This window comes from Mirounga leonina, unplaced genomic scaffold (genome assembly GCF_011800145.1).
Source record: "Mirounga leonina isolate KUSES-001 unplaced genomic scaffold, KU_Mleo_1.0 Mir_114, whole genome shotgun sequence".
Classification (NCBI taxonomy): domain Eukaryota; kingdom Metazoa; phylum Chordata; class Mammalia; order Carnivora; family Phocidae; genus Mirounga; species Mirounga leonina.
In genome coordinates this window covers 37758062-37778589 of record NW_023270265.1, presented here as the reverse complement: position 1 = coordinate 37778589, position 20528 = coordinate 37758062, and the positions used below count along the sequence as shown (strand labels likewise).

The window sequence follows — 20528 nt, the reverse complement described above, 5'->3', positions numbered from 1 at the left end:
GCATGTTCAAAATGCAAAATTAAAAGAAGCTAGGAAAATGTGCTTCACAAGGAAAGGCTTCACAATAGCCACTTAGAAGTTATTAACAATTCCCCAAAAAAGAAGTTATTAATAATTCCAGTTCCAAAGAAAGCATGGACCGAAAAAATAAACTCCATTTGCAAAGTTTTATCTAGGCAAGTTCACCAAGGGATTCAGCTATATGCTATCCCAATTACATATTTCTGCGCTGGAGGGAGCATTTATAGATGCTGGAGCATCTTGTTACGCCTAGAGAACTTTGCACAATCTCAACATCATTTCCAATGTAGTGAATCAATGAATCTTGATCACATTGAAGGTCACTGTTTTAAGGTTTATGCCTTTGGAACTTGTTGCACACAAACCTATGGCGTAAGGTCGATTTTCTGCATATTCACTGCTGTCCTCTGTCACTTCTGGTGTGTATTATTTCACCAGACTAAAGAGGATTGACAGTTCTCTCCTCCCATTGCCATAGCTGTTGGGATTGACAGCCCAGTTTCCTGCATTTCTGCTATCAATCAATGTCCGTCTTCTTCAAAAATAATAAAAAGTAGTTATCACGGATAGTTGGAAAACACCAACCCGGTCTGTTTCGGAATCCTTGTAATCCTCAGAGTACTCAAGGGATCCTAGAAAAATCTTTTTCTATTTCCTACAAATACATACAAAATGGTCCCAAGATTATAGTCGTTTCTTGCAACTCACTAGAGTTTCGACCAAGTAGTTAAATTATATATATTCGTTTATTAAAGTTTAAAGGAGTGTCATGATTTTAAGACCTGAGGTTTGATGGGCCTGGAAAATGGGGCTGGGAAAATGTCTTTTTATTTAGACACAAGGACTTATCTAAACAGAATAAAGGGAAGGATTACCCTGGCACTTGAGTGTTCTTCAGATGAAACTGTGGGTGTTGTCTATTAATTTTCTACTATAAACTGAAATAAAGATGAACAAAACCCCTAACAAAATGCATCTTACATACTCCTGGAGTAAGGGAGGATAAAAGTGGGCTCTATTTATTTCTTGGGGAAAGAGTGAGATTTCATCCTGAGATTGATTTTATATTCGCTGAACTAAGTTTCTTTCAGTATTTTTCTTTGTATTTTTAAGTAAATTTTGCTATCATCCTCTTCCTTCCTTCCTTTCTTCCTTCCTTCCTCTCTCTCTCTCTCTCCCCCTCCCTCCCTTTCTTTTCCCTGGAGAAGGGGGTTAAACTTCATAGCAGCTTTTGTTCATACAACCTTCTGTTGGTCTCTAAAACATCTGTATCATGATAACCTTTCTCAGAAGACTGTCTCCTGAGGGCGCCTGGGTGGCTCAGTCGTTAAGCGTCTGCCTTCGGCTCAGGTCATGATCCCAGGGTCCTGGGATCAAGTCCCACATCGGTCTCCCTGCTCCGCGGGAAGCCTGCTTCTCCCTCTGCCACTCCCCCTGCTTGTGTTCCCTCTCTCGCTGTCTCTCTCTCTGTCAAATAAATAAATTAAAAAAAAAAAAAAAAAAAAGACTGTCTCCTGATCTGTAGAATACTCCATTGCAAAAAAAAAAAAAAAAAAAGGGGATAATCAATCTTGGCTTTCCTTAGCAGAGAATAGTTTCTTCATGCTAAAGCTCAGTCGGAGTCAAAACTTTATAATCCTCACTTTGGTTTCTTTACTGTACGATCATGAAATATAAAGCTTGCTTAAAAAGACAAAGACTTAAACTTATTCTGGAGAACGCAGAATTAATCCCAGGATGGAACTTCACTATCCTTTCTTTAGAAACCAATTTTATGAAAAATATCCTATCCATTTGGATGTCACGATGTTGTTGGGGAGTTGCTTTTACCTGTGACCTGCCACCCGCAAATTCTGGGAAAATGGTCTATATAATTATATAAGAGAAAAGAAAGGGTTGACTTAAAAAGCTGTTTTTATACATTTTTGTTTAAGCATAAAAGCACTTTTCATTCTAAACGGCCACGGGAGACATCTGCACACACTGATCATCATCTGCAGGCTGTGATTTTCTACTGGAAAACAAAAACAAACTGTGGAAGCCACTTACCTCTTTCCAGGCAGGCAACTCATTATTCAAGGAGTTAGTTTTTTCCCCCGTGTTTCTGTGCAAAAGTTGCAGTTGATTTACCTGGCTCTATGGCTTTTTTTTTTTTTTTAAAGAGACACAATCCCACATGATACTTCTTAAGTGCAGCAGATGGGATCTTGAAAACATCTGTAAGTAGTCTAGAATACCTTGAATCTGGCTGTGAAAATTTAGAGCAAGTCTGCAGCTCTCAGTAGGTACATGCCTTATTTGGTCTAGAGGCATTTTGCTATGTTACTGAGTCATGAAAAGCTATTAAAAGAGCTCTATGGGAAACCCAGCCTATATTTTGAACAAAACAAACTGTCTTCTCCATTATCACTGACCCCTTACAGACACACGGTACATAATCTTGATTGTGCTTCATTGGTATTTATTGCACATGGACCAATCCCTCACACAGTAGTTAGGTGCACCAGAGTATAAATACTTGGTAAAACACACAGAGGAAATACCATTTACACACAGGTGCTAAATTTTACCAGCAGTCACGTGGGCACTTGGACATAAAAAAATAATAAAAATCCTTAAGATAATTATATTTGTCATATGGATACAGTTACAGTACCATGATAAAAGAGTATAAAAATGTATTTTTCCAATAAATCATTAGCTCAATAACATAATAGACAACAGAAGTAGAGTTTCAGTTTTATTTTAGTTTTGTAAGATCTGCCCCCTGCCCCAGTTAAAAAATATTTCATTTCTTTTTGTGCAAGTAGCATCTTGTGTGGACTTTACAATTCCTAACACTGTGCAAAATTGGTATTTGGAACCACCCCTTGTTTTGTGTTTTGTTTTTTACCCATGTGTGCAGTAATCTGAACTGTTTCTTTTTTTTTTTTCTGTCCTGTCTTCAATGGACAGAGTCACATATCACAGAGGCTCAGCGCCTGGTCCTCCCAACTAATATTGATACATAAATAAGCTGTTTAATATAAACAAGTCTTTCTATCTTGCTGTGCAATGTGCACAGTGTGAGGTAGAAACCCCTCAGCCTGACCACCGAGGCGCACGGGGACAGCAGGTTTGCCCTACAAAAAGAAAGCAAAGTGAGGCTTGTTCCAAGAATAGCTTAAAATTTCTTGAAACGTGCTTTTCGCATCCATCCTTTCCCTTTGCTTTAAGAACAGGAAAAACCATTACTCGGGAAGTAAAATGAAATTTCTCTGGAAAGCAAAGGGAACACGTCCTGACAACTGTCATTCCCCCTTCTCTCTCCAGTTGACTGCTCCTGTTCCCTGCAACGGGATGGAAGCCAAGTTGATAGACATTTATGCTTCTCCCTTCCACGACCCAGTCCTAGAAGCAAGTGTCAAAAACCACCTGGAGGGAAAAAGAAAAAAAAAGAGACAACCCCCCAGACTGAAGATGCATCACACGCACACACCGAAGAAGGCCGAAGCAGACACAGAAACAAGAACCCAAGACAAATCTGCAAGCCACTCTCCCACCCCTCCCCAAACTTTCCTTTCTGTGCAACGGTCCGTGGCTTTCGTGTTTGCCTTGGATGAAACAGACGCGGATTGCGGGCCTCGAGCTCACCTGCTCTGGGTCTTGAGTAAACACAGATCTCTTTCCCGCACCCGCCCCCTTCCCCCGCAGCCCCACGGAAGCCGTCAGGGGCGCCTGGGCGTTCTTGCTCCGGGGCGCGGGGGGCCGGCAGCGCGCGCCGGGCCCTACACCTTGGATTCCGAGGCGCCCGCGGGGCGGCCCGGCTCGTCCAGGCTCGAGTCGCTGTCGGCCGCCGCCCCGCCGTTGCAGCCGGCCCAGGGCTCCAGCAGGCGCGCGGGCGGCGCGGCCCCGACGTCGTCGTCGTCGTCGTCGTCCGACGCGGCCCCGGGCGACGGCGGCGGCCGGGCCCGCGGCAGGCAGCCCGAGGCGCGCGGCTGGTCGCCGGCGGCCGCGGGGCTCCCGCGGGCGGCCCGGCGCGCGCAGCAGAGCAGGCGCTGGAAGGCCTTGCGGAAGTCGGGGCTGCGGCAGTAGATGATGGGGTTGAAGGCCGAGTTGGCGTAGCCCAGCCAGTTGAAGAAGACGAAGAGGCGGTCGGGCACCAGGTCGCGGTGGAAGGCCTTGACCACGTTGGCCAGGAAGAAGGGCAGCCAGCAGAGCGTGAACACGCCCATGATGATGCCCAGCGTCTTGAGCGCCTTCTGCTCGCGCAGGGCCACGAGGCGCGAGGGCCGCCGCTTGCTGATGCGCCCGTTGGCCAGAGGGGCGGCGGCGGCGGCGGCGGCGGCGGCGGGGGGGCGCGGGGAGCCGGGCGCGGGCGCGGGCGACGGGGGCCGCGCCGGGCCGCTGAGGAAGCGGCGCTCGCAGCTGTCGATCTTCTTCACCTGCTTCTGGGCCTCGCGGAACACCCGCAGGTACACGAAGGCCATGATGCACAGGGGCACGTAGAAGGAGACGACGGACGAGGCGATGGCGTAGGCCCGGTTGGTGACGAAATCGCAGCACTTGGGGTCGTTGTAGCAGCGGCGCGCCTCGTCGCCCTCGGCCCGCCACCAGTGCATGAGAATGGGCAGGAAGGACACCAGGGCCGAGATGGCCCACACGGTGCACACGAGGGCCCGCGCCCGCGCGCGGGTCAGCAGGCTCTGGTAGCGGAAGGGCGACGTGATGGCGAGGTAGCGGTCCAGGGCGATGACACACAGGGTCTCGATGCTGGCCGTCACGCACAGCACGTCCACCGAGGTCCAGAGCTCGCAGAAGAAGGAGCCGTACTCCCAGCGGCCCCGCATGACGATGGTGGCCCCGAACGGCACCACCAGCAGCCCCATGACGAGGTCGGCGCTGGCCAGGGACATGATGAAGAGGTTGGTGAGCGTCTGCAGCCGCGGCGTCTTGGCGATGGCCACGATCACCAGCACGTTGCCCACCACAATGAGCAGCACGATGAGCGCCATCAGCAGGCCTATGCCCGCCGTCCACTGCTGCGACAGCGGCGCGGGGCCCTCGCTGGTCGGGGTCAGCGGCGAGGCGGACGGCGACGCGGGCACCAGCAGCCGCGCCGCCGTGGCCGCGCCGTCGGGGAGCGGCGCGGCCGACGACAGGTTGCAGGGCTCGGAGGCGCCCAGGGCGAGCGCCCCCGCGCCCATGCCGAGCTGCGGAGGCCGGGGGCGGGGGGTGTGGCGGGGTTAGGCCGTGGTTGGGGAACACCCCAGGGGCCCGGGCGGCGGGGCGCGCGGAGGGAGGTCGCGGCCAGGTCAGGGCAGCCGCTGCGCGGGGCCGGAGGCATGGGCGCCGGGCGCCTTCCCCGCCGGAGCCGTGCGCTGTCGCCGCCGCCGCCGCCGCCGCTGCTGCTGGAGCCGCTGCCGCTGCTGGAACAGCCGCCGGGACCTCAGCATGTTTCTGAGCGCGCTGAGCCCGCAGCCCCGGCACCCAGCACCCACCCCACCCCGCTCCCACTCCCCCAAGCCAACCCCCGGGACCTGGCGTCAGGCTCCTGCAGCCAATCCGGGCAAAGGCACCCCCCCCCCCCCCCGGCCGTTCAGCTGCTCCCGGGAGTCCGGGGCAGATCGCCGCACGAGCGCCGCCCCCGCGCCCGCCGGTTCCTGCAGGCGCGGCCCTTCCAGCGCCCGCCGCTTCCAGGGCCCTGTGCCCCCTACCCCACTACTGCGCCCGGCTCCCTCCCGTGTCCCCGCCGCCCCCTGTAGCCCCCACTCTCTCCGGCAGTCCCCGCTCCCTCCCGCGCCCTTTTTGCCTCTCGCGCTGGGCTCCCTCCTGCGCCCCCCCCGCCCCCGCCCCTGCCCCGGGCATCCTCTCTACCTCCAGTGCCCAGGTTCCCTGCGGAGCGGAGCGCGCGCTCGCCTTAGCGGGGAGGGGACCTCGGCGTTCTCCCGGCGCCCGAGCGCCTCGGACAGGCTGTCCGCCGGGGTTGGAGGAGTTTGGCTGCGAGGTTGTTTCTCGGATCCGGCAGCCTTGCAGAGTGTGTGTAAAACCCTTCCCCCGTCAAGAGGGGACCCAGCCAGCCTGCGCCCTGCCAGCTCGGGGGACCGGAGGCGGGTGTTAGTGGTTCGGGGAAACTTTCCAGCAGAGCGCCTTGCTGGAGCAAACGGCGCATCTGTCAAGAACGCTCTCTGGGCGCTCTTGCAAGGAGCTTCCGTTGTTCCAGTGCAGTAGACGCAGAAAGGAAGCGAAGGTTTGTGCATCTGACAGCTAACGCTGAGGACCAGTTGGAAAATCACACACTCCTCAGCCCCAGCTAATGAATATGTGAGTATGATACAACAGCGTGTCGATATTATAGGGGCTTAAGGAAACACAAATGTTAACGTAGAGTAAATGACACCGCCAAGGACAAAGAACACATTTAATGACATTCCAGACTTTTCACGTTCAGTAATAACACTTGTATTCTGTGTTTTATTACTCACATGATTTTATATTTTCAGCTGGGTCAATACAAACAAAAAGGTACTGTTAGTTTTGGTTGACGTAATGAGCTGACATTTCAGATTCCTGGGGCTGCTCGGTTGCTTTCTCCTTTGCCCAAGTTCCCAGATTCTGAAAACTCCAGGATTAGTTTTGGAGGGATGAGAGGAGAAAATATGTAAATACTCAAAAGGATTAATATCCTATGGCGTTTAAAGTTCTACCAGTGGTTTTTGAGGTGGCGAATGAATCCGTGTGAAATTGGCGAGTTGTTAGCCCAGCTGTGGGTGGATTCTGTGTGGGGAAGAGCCACCTTGAACATACAGTGTGGCAGCGGGACTGCAAGCCCCCTCTCTAATCCTGCCATGGTGACGTCCTCAGCTCAGCCTTGAAAATAAAAGGCCTTTAATGGAATCCTCGAGAAGTAAACAGCTTCTAATTACCCATGTAAGGGTGCATGAAAACGTTATACACTGCTCACACGCCTTTCTCGAATTGGAATAAAAATAGGGTCTGGAAGGAACATCAACATCTGGACCTAACCCATATTCTTACCTTGCAGAGAGAGACTGATTTCCACAGCTACCCAAGTCAAGAGCTAAAAGCAAGGCTTACTCAGTTTCTAAAGTCGAGCAGTTTTAACCACCTTCCCTTACTTAAATCCAAACAGAAATTTGCTTCAGGCCCAAACTGGATAATCAATCAGTGTTACAAGGCGGGTGGGTGTGGCTGTGGGTGATTTGTTTATTCACCCCTAAGCCAGGACTTGTCAGCGAGTTCTGCCAACCTGGAGAGGTTGAGAAGGGGGAGCAAGAAGAGGAAGGGGGCTAGAAAGAGGGGAGGAACGGGGACTGCACCCTGAGTTTAGTGTAAGCTCCCAAGAGCCTTAGTTACCTGTCACTGCAAACTTGTCTCCCCTTCAGGCTTCCTTCTGTTGCCACCCTCAGGAGGCAGACTCAAAAGAGCCAAGGGGTTGCCCAGGAAAGGGGTTCTGAGTGCTGGGCCATGGAGTGAGGTGTAGGGAATGTGGGGAGGAGGCTTTCTATCCTGCGCCATCTTTCTGTCAAGAGGTGTTACTGGAATAGTGTGTGCCAAGCTGAAGTGCCCATGATGGGCCAAGGGATTGCATTTCTGTGAGAGATAAAGCCAGAATGTGGTTGCAGAGGTTCAGTGAGGAGGCCTGGATGCCAGTAACATTACCACAGGTATACATATCTATGTATTTGTGTACATTATGTATAAATACATGCATTTGTATACATATGTATGTGTATAAACATACCATGTATCAGGGCATGGGATTAGAATTGTCACAAAACTCTCCTGAAACTTTTTTTTTCCTGCTCAGTCAGAGGTACATCAAACTCCCCCAAATTTCTGGATAATAAATACCTTAAATCACAAATATTCAAAACCAGAAGGTTATTTTAATAGGAGTTCCAACATAGGGCTGCAGGCATAAAGGAGACTCTGGCATTCTTGGGGCTTTCTTTCACTTGTTTTTATGGAAAAGTGTGGAATAGCCCATGTTCAACTAGAGTTAGCTTTCTTTTAAAATAAAATGTTCTCGGATCTCCTTTAAATCTTACATTTCATGATACTTTTTTGGGGACACTTTTGAGCTACCCTTTTTGGTCCTTAAATGAGGATATAGATTAAGAAGAAAAGGTTCACCATATCCACTTATGCAGGTGTTACATGTTGCAAGTTCAAAATTAATAACTCCACCATTTCCCCATTCCCTCCTGGAAACTGTCAAAATGATTCAGTTCTTCGGAACCCATGGATTTGACAGTACTTTACGAAACAACAGAAAGCTCCAACAATAAATGCTAATAAGCTCTTGGAGAGGGAGTAGGCTTCTTCCTCCATAGTTCCCACCCCTACCTCCCTTTTCCATCCCACTACCACCCTTCCACATCTGCACATGCCATGGTTTTCTTTGATCTCCCAGCCTCTAAATCTCCCTGCTCCATTTAATCTGGCATCCCATAGTCAAATTAATATTTCTAAAATGCTGCTTTGAAGCAAGATGCTTTTGTGTTCTCCTCAACACAATAAATATTTGAGCAAAAAATATTTCCTGTTTAATTTTAAAATCTCATTATTTACTAGTATGAGAAATAATTGAGGTTTTTTGGGAGTTACGATCTTCTCTCATGCTTAGAATTTACAGTAATAATTCATATTCCTATAGTCCAGTCCACTTTTTCATGTAAGTATTTCAAAATATTTTGTAAATACAAGGTAGGCTCATGAGATAACTTTATATCATACCTACTCAGTAATAAATAAAGTCGGACATAGGTAACAGATTTTTCCAAAGGGGTCACACAAGTCCACATCAATAAAAAGCACTCCCTAATCTTCATAAATATTTAAGGTGAATGACCTTTTCCCTTAGCCTTCATTTGTGATACTATATATCCAGGCATTTCTGCTCTGGAAGAATAGCTGATGACTTGAATCTTGTTTCAAGTTCTAGATTGAATTAAACAGTACAGCAGTGATTAATAGTGATTACAACCACCTATGCTTGCAAGCCAGGAGCTTGGCCAACACCTTTCCACTCTTGAGTTGATTTTGCTAGAAAATGAGATAAAAATAATAGTGAATAGCCTAACCAGACAGCTGCTGGAATATGGGCCAAAGGAAGTCTTGGGGGGAATTTCCAAGTAAAGCCCCAAGAAATATATCAAATCAGTAAGTTAGCAAAATTTGCCTTGAGGCTGATCATGGGTGGCGGGGTTTGGCAATCAGAGCTCAAGTGGCTGTTTCAGAGGAAAGACACACAACTCACATAAAGAATACTACCGCGGAAACAGTCACTCAGGGCTAACTAACCAGAGAACAGCCTGCACCCGTGGCTGGCACTTAAGGTCACATACTGGTTTTGCAGCTACAGTTTACATAGGGACAGGCAACTCCATCCACTGTGATAAGAATGAGGACAGTGTGTAATCCTAGCAAAGCCTGGACTACTTGGAAAATTCAAAAGCTTTCCTCTCCCACTTCCTCCGTCTTTGCCCCTTCCTCCTCTTCCTGGTGTGTCTCATGAGTACATTGAACAGAGCTAGAGCCAATAACAATATTTTTCAAAATTTGGATGTATTGGAAAGTGTTCAGACCTGGGAGGCAGAAGATCCAGGTTTGTATCCTGGCTTTGCCACTTTTCGGTTTGACCTTCTGCAGTGGCTTCATCTTTAAAACGGACGTACCTTTTGTTCCCTCACAGGACCGTGCATGGGTTAAATGAGAGAATGTACGTGAAGGCTTCCTGAAATCACATATAGCACCATATATTTGCAACACATCAAATTCAGTCTTATCCAATCCTCATGACATTTCAAAGCATGAAAGGGGTCAGAATTTGCTCGTATGAGAAGTCCATTCACTTAAATCAGCTTCTCTTTATCAGCTGGACTCTTTTCTCACACCAGATATTAATATGACTCAGAGGCTGGATAACAGTGAACTATTTTTAAATGCTTTTACCTTTGGCACATCACCTTTTTAAAAAAGTTTCCCCCCCTTTTTTGTGCCCTTCCTTATTATGAGCCCTATTCTATTTTTTAAAAGTATTTGTTTATTTGAGTCTCTGAAATTCCTTTTAAGTATTTCAGCTGTGAAATATTAGCAGTAAAGGATTTTTTTCCCCCTCAAGTCAACTACTTAGCACCATGACTAGTAACTTAAAAAAAAAAAAACAAAAAAAGGAAAGCAATGCAATATAAAACCAAAGCCAACTTTCAAAAATTCTGTTCTTAGTCAGTTGTATAATGAATAATAATGGCTTGCTGGCCGGCTGATAGCTTACCTTTAGGTGCTCCTGGCAATAGGAATATCACTGTTACACATGAAAAGCATTTGGCTAGGAGTCGTCCTTCAATGGACCCAAGTCCAGAGTTTGGGGTGACCACAAGCTGTGCTAATTATTGAAAACTCTAGGTTTTATTTTAACAGAGTCTTACCGTGTTCCAGATAAAACAATTATGTTGTAACCAGCCGAGGAGTTTGTAACAACAAGAATCTCTCCAAGCCCTTATTTTAAGCTGCTGAAGGGTAGGAATGATGCCTTTTAAACATTTTAGCTCCCATTTATGCTGGCCATGTAGTTGGTACTTCATAAATTCCTGTGGAATAGAGGAACCACTTAAAAGCTTATGTATAGTAGATTCTACCAAATAAAAGAAGACATTGTGTGTTTTTTTTTTTAAGATTTTATTTATTTATTTGACAGACACAGCAAGAGAGGGAACACAAGCAGGGGGAGCGGGAGAGGGAGAAGCAGGCTTCCCGCTGAGCGGAGAGCCCGATGCGGGGCTCGATCCCAGGACCCTGGGATCATGACCTGAGCCGAAGGCAGATGCTTAACGACTGAGCCACCCAGGTGCCCCAGACATTGTGTTTTCCATTCATCCATGGAACATGGCATCTGGGTACTCCAATTGAATGGAATTGCCAAAGGGAACCAGGTGGAAGAAGGTAGTTGTCTGCTCTGCCTCCCTCCAGGTGATAGATCAAATCATTTACATTTCTTTCTTTTCACTCATTACTTTGAGACACCAAACAGGCATCTTCTTTCACATGTTTTTCCACTTTGTATTGTATAGGTATTTTCCTAGTTAACTTACTCATTACTTATGTAGTACATAAAAGCCCATCCAGACCCACGCAATATATAGGGGCATGGCAGGTCCTTTGCCTAGGAAGGGCTGAGTCTGAAGACACGAGTGAGAGAGTATTGCTGCAACTTTAGTTTTAACAACCAGTGCGGTCAGACTTCTTGCTTTGAAAATAAATATCAACCCTTGGACGTGACATTTATTTTCCACAATGTCTCAGCTTTGCAGCTCCTTGAATAAAACCTGCTAGAGACCTTTATCTCATGACAGATTTCTGTTTCCAGAGCATTATCCCCTAATTAAATGTTGAGGGGGCAATGACCTTCTTAACAGACCTCTTCTAAATAGAAGCTACTTTTTACACTGGTGGAGAAATGATGGGATTTTTTTATCTCCCCATTTTAATATGGAGAAACTGAAGCATAAGGAGAGAGACGTGCTTAAGGTTCCAAGGAAAGGAAAAGGGAGTTCTTGACTTTCCTGCCTCCTGAGCTAATCTTCAATTACCAGAACCGGCATCCTTAACAGATTTTGGCTCACCTCTGACTACTTGTCAGCATAATTCAATTGCGTGATATATTTGGGGGCTAGAGCAGGTCGTGGAGTAATTTTTTGAATACAAAGCTCCGAACAAGTGAAAAGATTCTATCATGCAATGTTTATTTGTATTGTTCAATTGGTTTAAGTATAAGAGATCTAGAAGAATAATCATATTTAGCCACACAAATGAAATTCTCATTGTTAATACATTTCAGTGTGAATTTCCAAAAATGCCACATGAATGCTAACTCTGAAGACAAAAAGAACACCAAAGAAAAGCCAAGCAATTAAGCAATTTGGTTTTTTTGGTTTTTTAATCTGTAACTGGAAGAAGATTTCACAGAAGACTCTTACTGAGAATGAAAGGCTCAAAAGTAGTGACAACTTTGGGGATTTTACTTAAGAGTCTAAATAAAGCTGCTTGGGAGTTTGGAACAGAAAAGTGAAAAACCAAACTCTACTTGCTTTGCCATTCCACATCCTAATACCTTTTCCATACCAGGTGGTCAGATACACATTGCACTGTGAGGCTCAACGAAATGCCGGGGGAAGGCACTAATATGGTATTTGGCATAGTTTTGAAAATATTTTTTTTCTTATTCTAAAAATGTCTGATTCTGACTTGTCACCATTTCCATCCTACTCCCTACCTTTCCTCTCTCCTGCTGCAAACTATTCTGCAGCAGGCATGTTTCAACCCCCCCCATGACTAATTAATTAATAGAGACTATATGCCTTTTCATAGCTCTCTCTTGTGGATAACAATATGGTCTCGGTTTATAAAAATCCCACACATATATATTCATATGTATAGTTTTCATAAGTCCTCATCAGGGAGGTGACTTAGAATAGAAATAATTTCTTAAGCAAGTTAAAAGCCCATGATTAACTTTGCAAAAAATTATAATCAGTATTTTATAGCATAGCCAGCCTTGGTGGCAGATTTTGAAAATATCCCTGGCCTAGGCAATTTTGTTTTAGATGCTTTTTATTACATAATTTCAAATTATGGCATTTAAGCAAGATTACACTCATTTTAATGATTAGTTTTGACATTTACCTCTCTATATATACCATAATGATTAAGAATGCAGGCTCTGGAGTTAGACCACCTGGGTTAAAATTCAGGTTCTGCCATTTAGTAGCTGGATGACTCAGAACAAGTTGTTTGAACACCTCAGGCCCCTGTTTTGTCATCTGTTAAATGGGAATAATAATATCCCACCTACTTGGGCGCTGTTTGGGAGGAGTCAATAAGATAGGGCATAAAAGCATTTGTCATAGAGCTTGGCTTATCTTACATATTTAATAAACATCAACTTTTTTTTTCTCCCCCTGGCACCACCAGACCACTACAGATCATGACATAAAGCAGAAAAATCTTCATTCTGTGCAAAACCAAGGGTGGCAAAGAAGGCAGCTTCCAATCAGTGGAAATTGAATAATTGAATAAATGTGTTCTTTTTTAAAAGCGAGAGATGTAGTAAAGAATCTAATTTGGTAAGTACTCTTTTGGTTTCAAAGTTTATTCCTTTGTGGTCATTTAATCTGATTATCGTTCCGCTTGGGGAATTAGAATTTCCTAAACTAATTTTGCATCACGGAAAGGTCATTCCAGAGAGTTCCACCCTATGGTATAACCATGTTCCAAGTATATGAAACAACAATGACAAAAGAAAGCCTCACTGGGCTCTTGATTATCTTGGATAATTGATCCAAGCTGCTGCTTTTTATGGGGTAAATTCTTAAGACCTCAAGGAGGCCAGAAGATTCTCTTGTGACCTTCAGTTCCCTTGAGTACAAGGGGTCTCACTACCTCATCCCCTGAGAACGAACGGAGGGTAAAGAAGTTTTTCCAAGTCTCTGAGTTTCGACCCCTAGGAGACACTCAGACCCTAACTTGGAGCTATTAATTTTATTTCAGCAGCAGTTTCAATGCCTTATTTTCCCCGTTTCTGTTCTTTCATAAGAGACTAAGAGAAACAAATTGGAGCGAAGGGAGTAAGGCTGGTGCAGGGGGCGCAAAGAGGACAGCCGGGAACTTTCTATCAGAACACGGGGAAGGGAGGGAAGCCACTTACTGCAGAGAGAGTGTTCTGTGCCGCAGCCACTGATGACCCCACATCATTGAGAGGTTTAGTTGGTGTTTAGCTGTCCTCAGTTAAGAAACAGCGTGTGCATTTTAGAAATATCTTTATTAAGGAATAGTATGAAGGTTTCAGAACATCGTATTTTCCAGAACACTTCTGTTATCTAGAAAATGAATTTATATGGACTGTTTCATGCTCCAGTGATGCTGGATCCATGAGGCGTGAATTAGTTGGCTAGAAGTCCAAAATCAAGGTGCCAGTCAGTTTGTTCTGAGGGCTGTGAGGAGAGGGTCTGTCCCAGGTCTCTTCCCTTGGCTGGTAGTTGGCCATCTTTCCTCTGTGCCTGTCTGTGTCCAAATCTCTCCTTTCAATAAGGACACCTGTCCTGTTGAATCAGACCCACGTTCACGACCTCAGTTTATCTTCATTACTTCTGTAAAATCATGTTTGGAGATCCAAATAAGGTCACATTCTGAGGGGTTGGGAGTTAGGACTCCAACACATGTTTTCTGGGGGGACATATTCACCCCTGAGCAAGATGCTACTTGTATGTAAGAAAGTTCGATGCCTTATGCACAATCTCTAGTCATCTGTGTTTCAGAATGTTCTATTATGTCTTCTAGGACAGAGGGCAAGCAGAATGACTCCTTAGAGTTCACCCTAAAGATGGCTCCCCGATTAAGTGGCATCCAGACCCTGGTGAGAATAGTCACCTTTGTTGTAGGATTACAGCCGGCCACAAAGTCACGAGTGCCACCAGCTGAATGTGGTCCCATCAAGTTCCTGTGTGGGCTGAGTAAGTAGCCTGGGTCTTCACATGGAGAAGGGGAGGGGTACATGTAAGCCACATCCCTGTTCACTGTGTACTCCAGGTATGGTTAAATGCCCTGCTCTTTTATAGCTTTCATTACCCACCAAGAAACTCAACTATTGTCTTGCAAGTGAAATAGAAAAATTCAGGTATATGTTAATAATTCCCATTCAAGGGAAAAAATCAGCCAGTCCATTTGGTTGGTTGTACAGAATACTTTTCAGCGGGTTGACATTGTGTAGACACACAAACAGTTGCTCTCCACAGCAATAACGTGGATGTTATTTTTTTCTGAACCAGAATTAGGGTAACAGACAGCAAATAACTCGGTAGGAGATAGACAACAATCCTTTATAACTGAAGAACAAAGCAGGCCTTTGAGGCAAGATAAACTCAGGTACTCACTCATATAGAATCCATTGAATAACAGCATTTTTATGACCTTGAAGTAATGATTTTGATTGAGAGGGTGACTCAGATCCTAAACTATTGGCAAGCAGGGGTTTGACTAAGAAATAACTCCCTTCAGTATATCAACTTAGATTTACTATGGAATCTGAAGCTCACGAACGTTCTAATTTTATCCACCCTTAAGTGGTATATTTAATTGTCCTTTGTGGACACCGATGACGAAGCTGATAATATTTTAACCTGTGCATGGCCATGGACCAAATGAACCTGGATTTTATGCCCACGATACAAAACCCCAAAAGCCCTACCTGGTTAAGGTCCAAGAACTCAATCTGAGCATTTGTCTTGCCATTTGATAGAAGAAATGGCTCACAGCTGTCCTGGATGCCTCTGCTACAGGAGCTGAATATGGAACCGGATGCCTAAGTATAAAAATCCGAGGATCTCTCTAACATAGTATGGCATTCTGTGTTGCAGTGAGGCCAACTCCTCCTTACAGATAAATCTGTTACGTGCGTGCTATGTAAACAGCATGAATTTAGATGTATACGAAACAGTATTTTTAAAAATGTCACATCTAAGTGTTTTTAATGACTGGGTTAGTTCAGTAGAACCATCTTATATAAGATGGCACTTAAAGAAAAGCTCAAATCTGTGCATCTGAGTATTATTTAGTCATCTGTTTGTGCAACTATATTTTTAACTTAATTTATGATGAACAAATAGTCTTTCTGAACTCCCAAGTTGTGTTTTCATACTTCAGTTTGGTTTATTTTCCTCTCAGTTTCCTTCAGAACCCATTACAGAGAACTTTCTTTGGAAACTTCACAAAGTTAGCAGCATCTGTCAGAAAGCATCAAACCAAACAACCAAAATTAAAAACTGAGAATAGAATCATAGGGCATATGCATTCTTTCCAAAGCAATGTAACAGAAACAGATCTATGTCACATTCTCTTTCTTGTTCCTGTTTCTCTTTATCTTTATTGAAAACATCATCTGTGGCCATGTAAAACGTCTGCCAACACTTCTGAGTGCCAAAGAATCTTTATATTTTTGTTGATTGAAGTATCGTTATTGTCACAGTATTAATGGTAATATACAGCTTTAAAAATCCACTTGCCATGGGATGTGGGATAGTAAGTCTGGATGAAAGACTTGGACCCTGTCTTCAATAAGTTTACCCTCAGGGAGTTTCCCTCCCTCCCTCCCTTCCTTCCTTCCAACTCCATTGAGGAATAATTGACAAATACGTGGCGCATATATTCAAAGCATACGATGTAATGATTTGATATACATATAGGTTGTGGAATGATCACCAAGATCAAAATAGTGCATCTATCACCTTAGCGTAGGTAAGTCTTTCCTATTTTGTGGTGACAACGCTCCCATTCCCTGTTCCTAAGAAATTTTGTTGTCGTTTTGTTTTGTTTTAGACGCCAGAGTATTTGTATTTCTCTGTCTAGCTTATTTCACTGAGCATAATGCCTTCCAGATTTATCTGTATTGTTGCAAATGGCAGGCTTTCCTTCTTTTTCATGGCTGAGTAATATTCCGTTGTAGCTATATACCACATTTTCTTTCTCTCTCCATCTGTCAAAGGACATTTAAGTTGTTTCTACATCTTGGCTATTATGAGAAATGTTGCAGTGAACACAAGAGTGCAGGTATCTCTTTGAGATCCTGATTTCAGTTCTTTCGGGTATGTACCCACAAGTGGGATTGCTGGATCATAGGGTAGTTCTATTTTTAATGTTGTGAGGAACCTCCATACTTTTTTCCATAACGGCTTCGCCAATTTCCATTCCCACCAACAGTGCGCCAGGCTTCCCTTTTCTCTGTGTCCTTGTCCACATTTGTCATTGCTTGTCTTTTTTATCAGAGCCAACCTTGCAGGTGTGAGGGGATATCTCCTTGTGGTTCTGGTTTGCATTTCCCTGATGAGGAGTGATGGATGTCACTAGGGATTGGTCAGAGCTAGTGATTAAACACCAGACACTATTCTGAGGTGTCATTTGTGATATCTCATTTACTTCTTGTAATGGCCTTGTCTGGTGTTATGTTTGCTTCGTAAGGGAGGGAACCGAGGCTCAGAAAAGTTGAGTGATTTGCCCAAAGTTCCACAACTAGTAAATGGCAGAGCGGGACTTCCAGCCCAGGTCTGTGGGACTTCAAGGCTAGAGCTCTTGACTACTCTAAAACAAGGCCTCGTTTTATTTTTTTCCTGTTTTGAAACAGCTTCATTTTTTTGAAACTAAGATCCAAATTCAATTGATGTAAGAAAATCTTAAGTGAATCCTATGCGTAATATCATGTGAATTTTTTCTTGTGTTTAGCTTTTGTAAAAACTTTATTTGTAAGGATATTTTCCATGAATGCACAGGGCTGGTTCCCCATGAGTTACCAAAATTCTGCCTGTTTGGCATTTCCTCTCTTCCACTGTTCCCGTGTCAGTTCTGCCTCTCAACTTCCTGGACAGTCAACAATCATGCCCTTTCAACACTTTCAAAATTTTGTTCCAATTTCTGTGACAAACGGGGAGAAAAATGACCATTAACTGGGGGTGCCACCACTGGGAACAGCATTGGCGAGAGTGGAATTCACTCCCCAGGACCCCTCTCCTCGCCTGGGGCCCAGGCAGCAAGTCAGCCTTTCCTGCTTAGAGCTTTTCTAGAATGAGTCAGCTAATCCTGTATCCCCTCAATTCCATAAGACATAGGCCAGGATCTCCAGAAGAGTCTCCTAATGCCTCCTCCTTGGTTTTAGGGCAGTGGGAAAGAGCCACTCCTCTGCAAAGAGCCTAGGAGCAACACTCAAGCCTCTGGTTAAGACCCTCATGACGGGCTAGGCCCCTGTGCAGGGTGTTGGGTCACCCCCCTGCAGGGTCTGCATGGATGGTCTAGCCCTTCTCTTTAGAATGCATGAGTGTCTAACAAACCTTGTTCTCAGCTATAGGGTCTCAGCCCACACTGAGTGTCAGAAGAGTCCTCTGTTAACATCCTGTTACACATAGTTTGGGGAATTTTTGGCACACGGTTGTAATCAGAATCATGGTGGAGGCAGTGAGGGAAGGGGAGGGATGCCTTAGAAATGCATGTGGTGAAAGTGAGGCTGCCAAAGATGGGGCTAACATTCAAAGGCACAATGGGGACGAGTAACCCACATACCCAGAGAAAAACATCCCAGATGCTGAGGTGAGACCCTGGAGATAAGAGAAGACCTAGAAGAGAATTCTGTTGAGGAAGCAAAGAGAAGAGAGCTTCAAGAGAGGGGATGGTATAAAGGACCAGCTCCTTGATGTTCAAAGAGCTTCTAGAAATCAAGAATGAGAAGACTAGCAGCTCAATGGAAAATGGGCGAAGATCAGGATTGGATAGCCCTCGATAAAAGAAAGACAGGTGGCCCCTGAATTTCTGCAGAGATGCTCAGCCTCACTCCCAATAAGGGGATCCCAGGTGAAAACTACCCTGGGATCCATTTCTCATGTTGGAGATGGGCAAACATTTTGATAAGATGCTGTGTTGTCAACATTGTGGGGACAGGAGCTCTCTGACGCAGTGCTGATCAGAGTGCATAATGGTTCAAGCCCAGAGCAGGTGGATGTGGCAGCATCCGTCTTTGACACAGAGGGCCACCTGACTGTCCCGGAAACACATTTCCCTTTCAGGTTCTAGGATAGCAACTTCTCCAGTTTTCCTCCTGTGTCCCAGTTTGTACCTCTGAACCTTCTTTGTTGGCAGTTCCTCTTCTGCCTGGCTTCTCAATGCTCGGGGCTCATTCCAGAGCTCTCTTCTCTATCTCCACCCTCTCCTTAGGTCACCTCATCCAATCCCATTGCCTGGTTGTTCTTTTTTTTTGGGTGGGGGGACTGGTAAAATACCCGTTTATATAAATTTCACCATTTTAAAGTGTACCATTTAGTGGCACTTAGCACATTCACATTATTGTGAAACTGCCACCTCCATCTGGTCCCAGAACATCCCCCATCACCCCAAAGGAAAACTCTGTACCTATTTAGCAGTCCCTCCCCATTCCCTCCTTTCTCAGCCCCTGGCAGTCACTAATCTGCTTTCTGTTTCTGGATTTGCTTATTCTGGATGTTCTATATAAATGGAACTGTTTTCCTAGCACAAAGTTTTCAAGGTTCACCTACTTTGTAGCCTGTGTTAGGGCTTCCTTCCTTTCCATGGCTGAGTAGTATTCCACTGTGTGGCTATTCTGCATTTCATTTATCCATTCATCTGTTGATGGCCACTTGTGTTGTTTCTACCATTTGGCTGTTTTCAATAGTGTTGCTATGAATATTTGTGCAAGTTTTATTTTCAATTCTTTGGGGTCTAGACTTAGGAGCAGAATTGCTGGATCATATGGTAATTCTGGGTTTAATCCAACTATTTGCTTTTTTTTTTTTTTTAACATCCATAGACTGATGACTCCAAAATCTATAGCTCTGGCCTGATTCCTCCCAACTGTCTACCTCAAATCTCCCCTGGCATACGACGTCTCACAGCTGACTTGTCCAGCACTGACGCCGTTACTCTCTGCTCCCTCCAGACTCTTCTCTGGTCTTCCCGGCTCAGGAAATGGCACTGCTTTTGACGTAGGGACTCTCTCTGATGGAGGCCCTAGGGCTCACCCTCACTTTCCCCCTTTCCAGCTCTCCCCATATCCAGTCCATCGGCAAGTGCTGTGCACTCTGTTTGCCATCTTGTCACCTCTTCCCTGCTGCTCCCTTGATCCAAGCCAGCAACTTCCACTCCTACCCCTAGAGTTTATTCTCTGCTCTGTGGCCGAGAGTGGCTTTTAAAAAGATATATATGATCTTAAAAAAAAAAAAAAAAAGATCACTTAGTTTCCTGCTTCAAGCTCCCCAGTGGTTTCCCACTGCATTTAGAATTCAACCCAGACTTGCTCCGTGCAGGCATATGGCAACCTGTTTGCCGCCTCCCCTTCCCTTCCTTCTCCCTTGCTCTCTGTGTTTTACCACACTGGCCCCTCTGTCCCTTGAACTGGGACCTGCCACAGGGACTCTGAACTTGCTGCCCCTCTGTCAGAAACCGCACAGCAGGTCCTCATCACTACTGAAGCTTCCACTCAAGCACTACCTCCTTAGGGAGGCCTTGTCTCAGCACCCCTCCCCCAGACTCCACCAATCTTGATCTTATTATACCGATCTGGTTTTTTTTCATTGATCTGTCATTGACATTTCACATCATTATCTGAAATTACCTCATTTATATTTATGTGTTTATTTTCATTGTTGGGTGTTTGTTCCCTCCCCCGCTCCCCCTTCCAACCCCTTTCCTCAAATATCAGCTGCTTGGGGACGGGAATTTTGTCAGTATTCATGGCTGACTCTTCAGACTCTTGGACACTGCCTGGCATCTGCAAGTCACAGAGAAAGCATTTGTTGGATGCTGTTGAAGGAGAAGGGTTCACATCTCACCTGGCTCTGAACAAATCTTCCTGATCCCGCTATCACCTCATTTCCCTCCTCCTCCTCATCTACATACTTCCAGAAGGAGTAGATCATACCGAATGTATTTATTTAGTCATATTCTTTCCCTCT

At 45.4% G+C, this 20528-nt stretch overlaps 1 protein-coding gene across 1 annotated transcript; it reads right to left on the bottom strand.

The window, feature by feature from the left end:
• Nucleotides 1-2461: 2461 nt before the first annotated feature.
• On the bottom strand, nucleotides 2462-5449 carry ADRB1 (adrenoceptor beta 1). The gene has a single exon (XM_035029480.1). The coding sequence runs from the start codon at nucleotides 5205-5207 to the stop codon at nucleotides 3789-3791; it is 1419 nt and encodes a 472-aa protein (XP_034885371.1). The 5' UTR covers nucleotides 5208-5449; the 3' UTR covers nucleotides 2462-3788.
• Nucleotides 5450-20528: the final 15079 nt, after the last annotated feature.